Raw genomic sequence first — 14,068 nt, 5'->3', positions numbered from 1 at the left:
TTTTCATAGGAACATATACTTTTGCATTTGTACCATGCAGGTACCTGTGACAAGTGAATAGGTCCATGTGTAAGGTAAAGAAGGTGCTCAGCAGTGGCTTCTGTTACAGCTGTCAGAGGGCTTTTTATTGCTCTTAGTAGCTTGCTAGATATTAGAAACAAACAAACAAAAAAGGCTGCTGTCCCCAGGAATGCAAATGATTTGTGAATCCAGATAGTTATGCCCTCACCTCCAGCATTTTGGCATTTAATACTCTTGAGAGAGATCACTCGATATCAAAAGCATAAAACAGGTTTTGCCTGAGCTATTGTATTTTATGCTCTCCCATGTGACAGTCAGGGTTCTCCCTGTGACCAGAAAGAACTGAAGCTAGTCTGCCGATTTTGTATCAATATGTCAATAAAGCCATAAAATTCCTGGTTTCATTTTTACTTACATGTAAAATTGATTCTGCCAGATGATAAATTTATTGTTGGCTTAATGAAAATTTTATGTTTCAGGGAGAGACACGCAAGTCTTGGTATTCATTCACCAAAAAATTCTCATCATTATCCACAAATCCAGACTTTGTGTAGTGCTGCTGTGATCTTCTTTATAAACAAGTACCAAATCATAAAATCAAAGAAATATGACACACATTAGATTTTAATTATTGACCTTGATCCCAGAGACTAGGACTGCAGAATAAAGAAAGAGACATGGAATTCCATATATTAAATCTAGAATTAAACAAATGATGTTCAAGCAAACTTCAGAACAAGTAGCTAGACTTGCTTAGATATTTTTGCATCATGTTGAAGGTAGAAATATAATGATGATTTGATCATCTTCACCCTAAGACAGTTGTTTCTAAGCTCAGAAATTGAGAAATAAAACCTGTTCTTTCTTTTCAGCTACCTAGAAGATGTTTATAAATGAGACACATTCAGCATTGGTACAAAACTGTCCTGGTTTCGGCAGGGATAGAGTTAATTTCCTTCCTAGTAGCTGGTACAGTGCTGTGTTTTGGATTTAGGGTGAGAACAATGTTGATAACACACCAATGTTTTAGTTGTTGCTAGGTAGTGTTTACACTAGTCAAGGACTTTTCAGCTTGGTGCACAAGAAGCTGGGAGGGGGCACAGCCAGGACAGCTGACCCAAACTGACCAAAGGGAGATTCCATACCATGGGATGTCATGCTCAGTATATAAAGCTGGGGGAAGAAGGAGGAAGGGGGGGACGTTTGGAGTGATGGCATTTGTCTTCCCAAGTAACCGTTACACGTGATGGAGCCCTGCTTTCCTGGAGATGGCTGAACACCTGCCTGCCGATGGGAAGTAGTGAATGAATTCCTTGTTTTGCTTTGCTTGCGTGCGCGGCTTTTGCTTTACCTATTAAACTGTCTTTATCTCAACCCATGAGTTTTCTCACTTTTACCCTTCCGATTCTCTCCCCCATCCCACTGTGGGGGGAGTGAGCGAGCGGCTGCGTGGTGCTTAGTTGCCGACTGAGATTAAACCACGACTGCAAAATTTTGGTAACCAATGAGGATGTGCCTGGGTGTTGCAGAGCCCCTTCTGGGCAGCCCAGCCAACAACTCCAATGCTTATGTACTTCTCTACTTAATGTGAAATTGCACACAGGTCAGGGAGGCCTGCTTTCCAGTTGTGTGTCTCACTGCAGAGGTGGTTTCTGTGTGCATAGCTACCGTGCTTACTGTTGCTGTATTTTATGTAAATCATTTAATGGACTAATATACACACCTGCAAATAACTTGCCAGTCTCACATAAGAACATCCTGCCCTCTGGGATTTGTGTGTACAAAGCACTATCTTGCTTCATATGATGATTTGTTTAAGCATGTTAAAACTTGACATTTAAAGTGTATGTGGGGATCTGACTGGGTGGGAATCTGTGAGCAGCTGGTAAAGGTCTGCTTTTGGAGACTGATACTCCTTTTAACGTACTGGGGGTCTGCTGGGAAGTGAGATATCAGGGCAGGGAGGGGATCTGTTTATGGTGTTAGGGAAGGAAAGTTATTCAAGTACCTGAACCAAATGTCTTAATATTTTTTGTTAGTGTGGTGCAGTTATGTATGGGTAAATGAGGATATCTGGAGGCCAACAAACTCTTGCACTCCTCCTGCCTTTTGCTCTAGCCACTTCTATCACCATTTCTTCCCAGATGATGCTTCCTAGCTTTTCTTCATAGCTGCTATTCAGCAAGTACAGTAAAAAGGGCCAGCCTGTTACAAGCATGGATTTGAGTAACCCACAAATGTAAATGAAGGCAAATGTTTTTCTGCTGTTCTTCTGAAGACATGAGAGGGAGATATATGCATGTGACACAGCTGTCAGTTCAGTGTATGTCTTGTACTACACATGCTTGTTTTTTTTTTTTTTTTTGGTAACCCTGCAAGAAAGTAAGTTCAAAAGCCAGTCCTCCTGTGGGCATCTATTCCCCAATGGAGGATGGAACCTAAGAATATGTACAGCTCTTAGAGAGGGTGTTTCAGAAACTGAGAATTCTTTTTTTTCTTTTAGCATTTGAAATGTTTTGTTAGAATGTTGCTGTGAAGGGAAGAATAAAAAAATTGGGTTTGCAAGAGGAGGTAGAGTTACAAGAGTTAGAGTGAGACCAAATAATTTCTGTTGGTATTTGAACATCTGTCTTTCAAAAGTGACTGTTTCTTTTAGAAATATTTTGGTTTTGTAATATATTTTTATGAAGATTTTTAACTGCATGAAACTTTTCTTCAAAATTAGTATCTGTGGGGCTTTTTAAACATGAAGTGATTGATGATACTAAAGTAAAATAAAATAAAAAGCTCTAATGTGCTTGGCTTTCAGAAGGAAGATTCTTCGATCAGTGACTGAGTACCAGATTTGGAGACCTTTCATGGCTAAAGCTGCTTGGATTCATTTATTTCAGGCCATGTATTACTGTCTCAAAAAATTGTGCTGTATGTTAACCATATGTACCCGCCATTTCAGCGAAGCCACCGAGGCGAAGGGCTCCGGAGCGGAGGATCGCGCCGAGGGACCCTTCCTGAAGCGGCAAAACCGCGGCAAAACCCGCGAAAAGCAAAAGCGCAGGGAGTGAGAGGGTGCCCCAGCCCCCCCATTCCCCGAGCCGGAGGAGGGAGCTCCTGACGAGCGGCAGCTCTGACTCAGCGTGGGCCGGGACAAGAGGGACGGCGGCCAAACCCCCTCACATACAAGAGCAGCCCCCAGGGAGCGCGAGCGACCTGGAGCGCGGCGAACAGGGCGTGGCGCGTCAGTTCATGAGGGAGGGCGTGCAGGGAAGGCGAGTGGGCAAGGCGCAGCCCCCCTCCTGCCTCTAGAGGCCAACTCAATTAGTAATCGTCGGCTTCCAAGAAGAAGAGGACCAGCTATGGTTTCCACTCGGCCGAAAGCTGTCACCAGAAGGAATGTGGTGACCCAGATGGAGCCCACACACAAGCATATAGCTGTCCAGGTCTCTGGCTGCAGGGAGTGCCTGAGCCTGTCAGCTGTACTGAAGGGTAGCAGAGACACCACCTGTGTGCGGTGTGACCAGGTGGATGATCTGCTCAGCCTGGTGGCAGAGCTGAAGGAGGAAGTGGAAAGGTTAAGGAGTATCAGGGAGTGTGAGAGGGAGATGGATTGGTAGACCCACACCCTACCATCCCTGAGGCAAAGGCAGCAGATGGAGGCTCCACAAGAAGCAGAGGATTCCCTGCCTTCTTGCCACCAAGTAGAAAGAGGGGACCTAAGTGACGGGGAGGAGTGGAAACAGGTCCCTGCTCGGGGTGCCAGGCGAACCCCTGCCCAGCCTCCCTCACCTTCCCGGTTGCCCTTACACAACAGATATGGGGCCCTGGAACTTGAGGGCAAGGCAAACGAGGATGTAGATGAAGGTCCATCCAGGGGGTTGCCTAGGGTGAGGCAGTCAGCCCCACACATTATGACTGCCTCTGCTGAGAAAAAAAAGAGGGTAATTGTCATAGGCGATTCCCTTCTGAGGGGAACAGAGGGCCCAATATGCCGACCGGACCCATCCCACAGGGAAGTCTGCTGCCTCCCTGGGGCCTGGGTCAGAGACATTACTAGGAAGCTCCCTGGTCTGGTACGGTCTTCCGATTGCTACCCGCTGTTGGTTATACACGCTGGCACTGATGAGGTTGCAGAGAGAAGTCCTGCAGTGATCAAAAGGGACTTCAGGGCACTGGGGCGACTGGTTGAAGGATCGGGAGCACAGGTAGTGTTTTCCTCAATCCCTACAGTGGCAGGGAAGAATACTGAAAGGAACAGGAAAACACACCTGATCAACACGTGGCTCAGGGGCTGGTGCCGTCAGAGGAATTTTGGCTTTTTTGATCACGGGGAGGTTTACACAGCACCGGGCCTGCTGGCGACAGATGGAGTCCAGCTGTCTCACAGGGGGACAAGGATCACTGCTCATGAATTGGCAGGGCTCATTGAGAGGGCTTTAAACTAGGTTCGAAGGGGGAAGGGGATAAAACCAGGCTCACTAGAGATGAGCCTAGGGGTGGCATGCCGATGCCGGGGGCGAAATCGATAGCCCAGCTCAAGTGCATCTACACCAATGCACGCAGCATGGGCGGCAAACAGGAGGAGCTGGAAGCCATTGTGCAGCGGGAGAGATATGACTTAGTCGCCATCACGGAAACATGGTGGGGTGACTCCCACGATTGGAGTGCTGCAGTGGATGGCTATAGACTCTTCAGAAGGGACAGGCGAGGAAGGAGAGGCGGTGGGGTGGCCCTGTATGTTAGGGAGTGTTTCGATTGTCTAGAGCTCAACGATTGTGATGATGATACGGTTGAGTGTTTATGGGTAAGGATGAGGGGGAAGGCCAACGAGGCAGATATCCTGCTGGGAGTCTGTTATAGACCACCTAACCAGGATGAAGAGGCGGATGAAGCGTTCTACAAGCGGCTGGCAGAAGTCTCTCAATCGCTAGCCCTTGTTCTCGTGGGGGACTTCAACTTCCCGGACGTCTGCTGGAAATCCAACACGGCAGAGAGGAAGCAGTCTAGGAGGTTCCTGGAGTGTGTGGAAGACACCTTCCTGACACAGCTGGTAAGTGAGCCTACCAGGGGAGGTGCCTCGCTCGACCTGCTGTTTACAAACAGAGAAGGACTGGTGGGAGATGTGGTGGTCGGAGGCCGTCTTGGGCTTAGCGACCATGAAATGGTAGAATTCTCGATTCTTGGTGAAGTAAGGAGGGGGCCAGCAAAACCGCAACCATGGACTTCCGGAGGGTGGACTTTGGCCTGTTCAGGATGCTGGTTGAGAGAGTCCCTTGGGAGACAGTCCTGAAGGGCAAAGGGGTCCAGGAAGGCTGGACGATCTTCAAGAAGGAAGTCTTAAAGGCGCAGGAGCAGGCTGTCCCTGTACGCCATAAGAAGAACGGGCGGGGAAGAGGACCGGCCTGGCTGAATGGGGAGCTCTTGCTGGGACTCAGGGAAAAAAGGAGAGTTTACCACTTGTGGAAGAAGGGGCAGGCAACTCAAGAAGAGTACAGGGATCTCGTTAGGTCGTGCAGAGAAGAAATGAGAAAGGCAAAAGCCCAGCTAGAACGCAATCTGGCCGCTGTTATTAGGGACAACAAAAAAAGTTTTTACAAATATATTAATGACAAGAAGAGAGCCAGGGAGAATCTCCATCCTTTATTGGATGCAGGGGGGAACATTGTCACTGAGGATAAGGAAAAGGCTGAGGTACTCAATGCCTTCTTTGCCTCAGTCTTTAACAGGCAGACCAGTTATCCTCAGGGTACTCGGCCCCCTGAGCTGGAAGACAGGGACAGTGAGCAGGATGAACCCCCCATAATCCAAGAGGAAGCAGTTAACAACCTGCTACGCCACCTGGATGCTCACAAGTCTATGGGGCCAATGGGATCCACCCGAGAGTGCTGAGGGAGCTGGCGGAGGTGCTCGCCAAGCCGCTCCCCATCATTTATCAGCAGTCCTGGTTAACGGGGGAGGTCCCGGACGACTGGAGGCTTGCCAATGTGACGCCCATCTACAAGAAGGGCCGGAAGGAGGGTCCCGGGAACTACAGGCCTGTCAGCCTGACCTCGGTGCCGGGGAAGATTATGGAGCGGTTCATCTTGAGGGCGCTCACAAGGCATGAGCGGGACAACCAGGGGATCAGGCCTAGCCAGCACGGGTTCATGAGAGGCAGGTCCTGCTTGACCAACCTGATCTGCTTCTATGACCAGGTGACCCGCCTAGTGGATGAGGGAAAGGCTGTGGATGTGGTCTACCTGGACTTCAGTAAGGCCTTTGACACCGTCTCCCACAGCATTCTCCTAGAGAAGCTGGCGGCTCACGGCTTAGACAGGTGTACTCTGCGCTGGGTAAAAAACTGGCTGGACGGCCGGGCCCAAAGAGTTGTGGTGAATGGAGTTCAATCCAGTTGGCGGCCGGTCATGAGCGGTGTTCCCCAGGGCTCAGTTTTGGGGCTGGTCTTGTTCAGTATCTTTATCGATGATCTGGATGAGGGGATCGAGTGCACCCTCAGTAAGTTTGCAGACGACACCAAGTTGGGCGGGAGTGTTGATCTGCTCGAGGGTAGGAAGGCTCTGCAGAGGGACCTGGACAGGCTGGATCGATGGGCCGAGGCCAACTGTATGAGGTTCAACAAGGCCAAGTGCCGGGTCCTGCACTTGGGTCACAACAACCCCATGCAACACTACAAGCTTGGGGAAGAGTGGCTGGAAAGCTGCCTGTCGGAAAAGGACCTGGGGGTGCTGGTTGACAGCCGGCTGAACATGAGCCGGCAGTGTGCCCAGGCGGCCAAGAAGGCCAATGGCATCCTGGCCTGTATCAGAAATAGTGTGGCCAGCAGGAGTAGGGAAGTGATCGTGTCCCTGTACTCGGCACTGGTGAGGCCGCACCTCGAATACTGTGTTCAGTTTTGGGCCCCTCACTACAAGAAGGACGTCGAGGTGCTGGAGCGTGTCCAGAGAAGGGCAACGAGGCTGGTGAGGGATCTGGAGAGCAAGTCTTATGAGGAGCGGCTGAGGGAACTGGGACTGTTTAGCCTGGAGAAAAGGAGGCTGAGGGGAGACCTCATCGCTCTCTACAACTACCTGAAAGGAGGTTGTAGCGAGGTGGGTGTCGGTCTCTTCTCCCAAGTAACAAGTGATAGGACGAGAGGAAATGGCCTCAAGTTGTGCCAGGGGAGGTTTAGATTGGATGTGAGGAAAAATTTCTTTACTGAAAGAGTGGTTAAACATTGGAACAGGCTGCCCAGGGAAGTGGTTGAGTCCCCATCCCTGGAAGTATTTAAAAGACGTGTAGATGAGGCACTTAGGGACATGGTTTAGTGGGCATGGTGGTGTTGGGTCGATGGTTGGACTCGATGACCTTAGAGGTCTTTTCCAACCTCAGTGATTCTATGATTCTATATGCCTTTTGAATGAAGACAGTTAGGACAAAGCTTAATAGGATAAGTTGGTCAAGTAAAATCTTTGAACCAGTGCAGTAGACCGTAATACAATAAACAATTTTATAAGTGTATAATTGGAGTTTATTTTTTACTTTGGGGTAATATAAAAAAATTTTATAACTATTTACAAATTATATCCTTGCCATAAGACAGCACTGAAGCATTCATATTGCTGTCATAACCTAAAAGGTAAAATCAATAATATTAAGAAAACTGAAGTGTTGTTTCCCACCAGTAGAGAATGCAGTAAATAACTACTGAGTAATCTATTTTGTTGCTTGGTGATAGTCTTATATCTGGATTTTTGCCCTCCTGATTTTGATGTGTTTGGGTTTTTTATTGTTGACCTGTTGAAATTATTCCTTTTGTTGTGATTAACACCTGAAAGTTTCTGCTAGAAATCCTGGCTTCTGTTTTCATTTAAAACAATGTTTTTTCCTTTTAGGCTGATTTTGCTAGGTTTAGTAGAACTAATGTGGAAACAGACTTTGTAGAGGTACCTTCACAAATGTTTGAGAACTGGGTTTGGGAAAAAGAACCACTGCAACAGATGCCAAGATGTTATAAAGATGAGAGCCATGTTGCAGACACTCTCCTTGAGAAACTTGCTGCCTCTAGACTCGCTAATACAGGTATCTCTCTTCCTTCTCCCCTCCCAGTATACATATAAAAATATATCATTTAAAAAAATTAGTGGGAAACATTAAAGACGATATCCTCTGTAAAACATAACAAGCCCATTACAGTTCTTCTGTGTGTACGCTATCACTGTCAGTTTCAACAAGAATTAAGTGAGAGCTGTCGTGGTTTAACTTCAGTCGGCAACTAAGCACCACGCAGCCGCTCGCTCACTCCCCCCCACCCGGTGGGATGGGGGAGAGAATTGGAAGAGCACAAGTTAGAAAAACTCGTGGGTTGAGATAAAAACAGTTTAATAATTGAAATAAAATGATAATAATAATAATATGATAATAATAATAATAATACACAAAGCAAGTGATGCACAGTACAATTGCTCACCACCCGCCGACCGATGCCCAGCCAGTCCCCGAGCAGCGGCCCCCCCGGCCAGCTTTCCCCAGTTTATGTACTGAGCATGACGTCCCATGGTATGGAATGTCCCTTTGGCCAGTTTGGCTGTGCCCCCTCCCAGCTTCTTGTGCACCTTCAGCCTTCTCAGTCGGTAGAACATGGGAAGCTGAAAAGTCCTTGGCTAGTGTAAACATTACCTAGCAACAACTAAAACATCGGTGCGTTATCAACTTTGTTCTCATCCTAAATCCAAAACACTGTACCAGCTACTAGAAAAGAAATAAACTCTATCCCTGCCGAAACCAGGACAATATCCACCCCTTATTCTATACCATCTGCGTCATGCTCAAGTCTCATATTTTCCAGTACATTTTCATTAATCACCACCCCTTTATATATATATATATATATATATATATATATATATATATACACACACAGAGATATCATTCCCTTCGTCTGTGGGCCATCCCTCTAAAATGTTCGGTGAGTTCATTTAGTCCATGACTTCGGGCTCCATCTGTCATAATAATCTTTCAGGGCAGGAAAAATGGAGATGGTATGTGGTGTTGGATTGTTCCATGTTGAAGTCAGTTCTGGTACCATCATCACTGTGCTTTGCTTGGTTTCACTAAAGTTATTCTTCATTAGTCTGGGTGATTCTTATTGTAATAACATTAGTATGGCATATAATATTATTAGTATGATTAGTATATCTGTGTATTATTAGTATAACTATTATAAATATAATTAGTACTTAACATCACATAATTCAGACCATTGGCTATTCTCACCCAAAATCAAATCCCCTTGAGGTACACATCGGACTTCCCCATCCTCCCGCATTATCCACCAAGTGCACCCAGGTCCTTGAGCAAAAGCAATCCCATGGATGGGTTTGCCTCTGCCTGAGGCAGGAATAACCCAGACTGTCTTCCCCAGCATATTTTTTATGTGCACTACAGGAACTTTATTCCCATCTACAGTACGTAAAAGTTCTGACTGGGCAGGGCCTGCTCGATTGGCAGATCCCCGAGTGTTGACTAACCAGGTGGCCTTTGCTAAATGCGTATCCCAATGTTTGAACGTCCCGCCACCCATTGCTCTCAGTGTAGTCTTTAACAGTCCATTGTATCGTTCAATTTTCCCAGAGGCCGGTGCATGATAGGGGATGTGATACACCCACTCAATGCCGTGCTCTTTGGCCCAGGTGTCTATGAGGTTGTTTCGGAAATGAGTCCCATTGTCTGACTCAATTCTTTCTGGGGTGCCATGTCGCCATAGGACTTGCTTTTCAAGGCCCAGGATAGTGTTCCGGGCGGTGGCATGGGGCACGGGATATGTTTCCAGCCATCCGGTGGTTGCCTCCACCATTGTCAGCACGTGGCGCTTGCCTTGGCGGGTTTGTGGGAGTGTGATATAATCGATCTGCCAGGCCTCCCCATATTTATATTTCAACCATCGTCCTCCATACCAAAAAGGCTTTAACCGCTTGGCTTGTTTGATTGCAGCGCATGTTTCGCATTCATGGATAACCTGGGCTATAGTGTCCATGGTCAAGTCCACCCCTCGATCACGAGCCCATCTATATGTTGCATCTCTTCCTTGGTGGCCTGAGGTGTCATGGGCCCACCGAGCTATACATAATTCACCCTTCTGTTGCCAGTCCAGATCCACCTGAGCCACTTCAATCTTAGCAGCCTGATCCACCTGCTGGTTATTTTGATGTTCTTCAGTGGCCCGACTCTTGGGTACGTGAGCATCTACGTGACGGACTTTTACAACCAGGTTCTCCACCCGGGCAGCAATATCTTGCCACAATGCGGCAGCCCAGATGGGTTTGCCTCTGCGCTGCCAGTTGCTCTGCTTCCATTGCTGCAACCACCCCCACAGGGCATTTGCCACCATCCATGAGTCAGTAGAGAGATAGAGCACTGGCCACTTTTCTCGGTCAGCAATGTCTAAAGCCAGCTGGATGGCCTTTACTTCTGCAAATTGGCTCGATTCACCTTCTCCTTCAGCAGTTTCTACAACTTGTCGCATAGGACTCCATACAGCAGCTTTCCACCTCCGATGCTTTCCCACAAGACGACAGGACCCATCAGTGAACAGGGCATATTGCTGCTCATTTTCTGGTAGTTCATTATACATTGGGGCCTCTTCAGCACGCGTCACCTCCTCCTCTGGCAATATTCCAAAATCTTTGCCCTCTGGCCAATCCATGATCACTTCCAGGATTCCTGGGCGACTGGGGTTTCCTATTCGAGCCCGTTGTGTGATCAGTGCGACCCACTTCCTCCATGTAGCATCAGTTGCATGATGTGTACAGGGGACCCTCCCTCTGAACATCCAGCCTAGCACCGGCAGTCGGGGTGCCAGGAGGAGCTGTGCTTCAGTGCCGATCACTTCTGAAGCAGCTCGAACCCCTTCATATGCTGCTAATATCTCTTTTTCAGTTGGAGTATAGCGGGCCTCGGATCCTCTGTATCCCCGACTCCAAAACCCTAGGGGTCGACCTCGAGTCTCCCCTGGTGCTTTCTGCCAGAGGCTCCAGGTAGGGCCGTTCTCCCCGGCTGCGGTATAGAGCACATTTTTTACCTCTTGCCCTGCCCGGACTGGCCCCAGGGCTACTGCATGAACTATCTCCCGTTTAATTTGTTCAAAAGCTTGTCGTTGCTCAGGGCCCCATTTGAAATCGTTCTTCTTCCGGGTCACTTGATAGAGAGGGTTTACAATCAGACTGTAATTTGGAATGTGCATTCTCCAAAAACCCACGACGCCTAAGAAAGCTTGTGTTTCCTTTTTGCTAGTTGGTGGAGACATGGCTGTTATTTTGTTGATCACATCCATTGGGATCTGACGACGTCCATCTTGCCATTTTATTCCTAAAAACTGGATCTCCTGTGCAGGTCCCTTGACCTTACTTTGTTTTATGGCAAAACCGGCCTTCAGCAGGATTTGGACTATTTCCTTCCCTTTCTCAAAAACTTCTCCTGCTGTGTTGCCCCACACGATGATATCATCAATGTATTGCAGGTGTTCTGGAGCTCCACCCTGTTCTAGTGCAGTCTGGATTAGTCCATGGCAAATGGTAGGGCTGTGTTTCCACCCCTGGGGCAGTCGGTTCCAGGTGTACTGAACACCCCTCCAAGTGAAAGCAAACTGTGGCCTGCACTCTGCTGCCAAAGGGATTGAGAAAAACGCATTAGCAATATCAACTGTGGCATACCACTTGGCTGCCTTTGACTCCAGTTCGTATTGAAGTTCTAGCATGTCTGGCACAGCAGCACTCAGCGGTGGCGTGACTTCATTTAGGCCACGATAGTCTACTGTTAGTCTCCACTCTCCATTAGACTTCCGCACTGGCCATATGGGACTGTTAAAGGGTGAGCGGGTCTTGCTGATCACTCCTTGGCTCTCCAGTCGACGAATCAGCTTATGGATGGGAATCAGGGAGTCTCGGTTGGTGCGATATTGCCGCCGGTGCACTGTGGTGGTAGCAATTGGCACTTGTTGGTCTTCGACCTTCAGCAACCCCACAACAGAGGGGTCCTCCGAAAGACCAGGCAAGGTGGACAGCTGTTTAATTTCCTCCATCTCCAAGGCAGCTATACCAAAAGCCCACCGGTACCCTTGTGGGTCCTTGAAATACCCTCTCCTGAGGTAGTCTATGCCAAGGATGCACGGAGCATCTGGGCCAGTCACAATGGGGTGCTTCTGCCACCCGTTCCCAGTTAAACTCACTTCGGCTTCCAATACAGATAGCTGTTGGGATCCCCCCGTCACCCCAGAAATACAGATGGGTTCTGCCCCTATATAGCTTGATGGCATTAGGGTACACTGTGCACCGGTGTCTACCAGAGCCTTATACTTCTGTGGGTCTGACGTGCCAGGCCACCGAATCCACACAGTCCAGTAAACCCGGTTGTCCCTTTCCTCCCCCTGGCTGGAGGCAGGGCCCCTCTAATCCTCATCACAGTACTCATTTCTCATTTCTTGTACGTACGGGTCAGAAGTTTCTTCATTAAGATCAAGAGTAAGATCAGCCCTTCTACTCTCTCTGGGGAACTGCCCGCTGGAAACTGGAGCAGCAATTTTCCTGGAAGAACCTCTTTCTGTGATTGTTTTCCCTTGCAATTCGCGTACCCGTGCCCCTAGGGCTGCGGTAGGTTTCCCATCCCACTTCCTCATGTCCTCTCCGTGGTCACGCAGATAAAACCATAGGGTGCCCCGTGGTGTGTACCCTTTATATTCTCTCTCTTGAGCAAAAGAACGCTTACTTCTAATAGCCGAGATACTGGTCCGTACAGGTGAGGAGTAGGACCTATCCTCTCTGAGTTGCTGGATCTCCCGGGACAGTTTTTCGGACAGTTTCTCCACAGCCGAGACAATGGAGGAAGAAAGACTTTCCTCGTATTGCCGGAGTTGACTAGCCAATTCATCCACTGTTTGTTCCTCTCCATCTTTCCAGGTCATCACTGCCAATGAATTGGCGTATGACGATGGTGCGCTCCTTATAAACTTCCGCCACATGGGTCGTGTGCACTTGACTTCGTCTGGATCTTTGGATAGTTGTTTATTGTTCCGGTCACCATAAATCACCTCCAGCACAGCTAATTCTCTCAGAAACTGGATACCCTTCTCCATGGTGGCCCACTTGCCTGGGCGACATATGACATCTTCCTTAAAGGGATACCTTTCCTTCACGCTTGACAAGAGTCGCCTCCAAAGGCTGAGGATACGTGTCCCTTTTCCAATTGCTTTATCAATGCCCCCTTCCCTAGAAAGGGATACCAGCTGCTTGGCTTCCCTACCCTCTAATTCCAGGCTACTGGCCCCATTATCCCAGCATCGGAGCAGCCAGGTGACAATATGCTCGCCTGGACGACGGCTGAAATCTTTTCGTATATCTCGCAGCTCACTCAGGGATAGAGATCGGGTGGTCACTGCCTCGTTTATGAGTTCTTCCTCTTCCTCCTCCCCGATCAGCGGCCGGCCCTCCTCCTCCCGTTCTCGTGATGGCCCTTCTCCAGGGTACTCGTACACTTCTTCCTCCAGCCCCCTTTTAGAAGAAGCTTCTTCCTCCCTTACTAAACGAGCCGACTTCCGCTTCCAAGATTTCTTCTTGTGTACAGGGGCGACTGATACCGGCACAGGCTGGTTCTTTGGTTCAGCCACAGGGCCTGTTGCCGGGGTTGGAGTGGCCGCAGTGCATGTCGCTGGGGTTGGAGTGGCCGCAGTACATGTCGCCGGGGTTGGAGTGGCCGCAGTGCAAGTGCAGGTCACCGGAGTCTGAGTGGCCACAGGGCCTGTTGCCGGGGTTGGAGTGGCCGCAGTGCAAGTGCATGTCACCGGAGTCTGAGTGGCCGCAGGGCCTGTCGCCGGGGTTGGAGTGGCCACAGTGCAAGTGCATGTCACTGGAGTCTGAGTGGCCGCAGGGCCTGTTGCCGGGGTTGGAGTGGCCGCAGTGCATGTCGCTGGGGTTGGAGTGGCCGCAGTGCACGTGCATGTCACCGGAGCCTGAGTGGCCGCAGGGCCTGTCGCCGGGGTCTGAGTGGCCGCAGTGCATGTCGCCGGGGTCTGAGTGGCTGCAGT

General features: G+C 49.0%; 1 protein-coding gene across 1 annotated transcript in view; it reads left to right on the top strand.

Annotated features, from left to right (window-relative positions):
• LOC143172238 (neurolysin, mitochondrial-like) overlaps positions 1 to 14,068 on the top strand; it is a 77,875-nt gene that overhangs the window by 29,834 nt on the left and 33,973 nt on the right. Inside the window, 1 exon segment of the mRNA XM_076361466.1 lies at positions 7,887 to 8,073. Coding sequence (XP_076217581.1) covers positions 7,887 to 8,073 — 187 coding nt within the window.

This window comes from Aptenodytes patagonicus, chromosome W (genome assembly GCF_965638725.1).
Source record: "Aptenodytes patagonicus chromosome W, bAptPat1.pri.cur, whole genome shotgun sequence".
NCBI classification, from domain to species: domain Eukaryota; kingdom Metazoa; phylum Chordata; class Aves; order Sphenisciformes; family Spheniscidae; genus Aptenodytes; species Aptenodytes patagonicus.
Note: the sequence above shows the minus strand (reverse complement) of the source record. Positions and strands in the feature narration are given on the sequence as shown.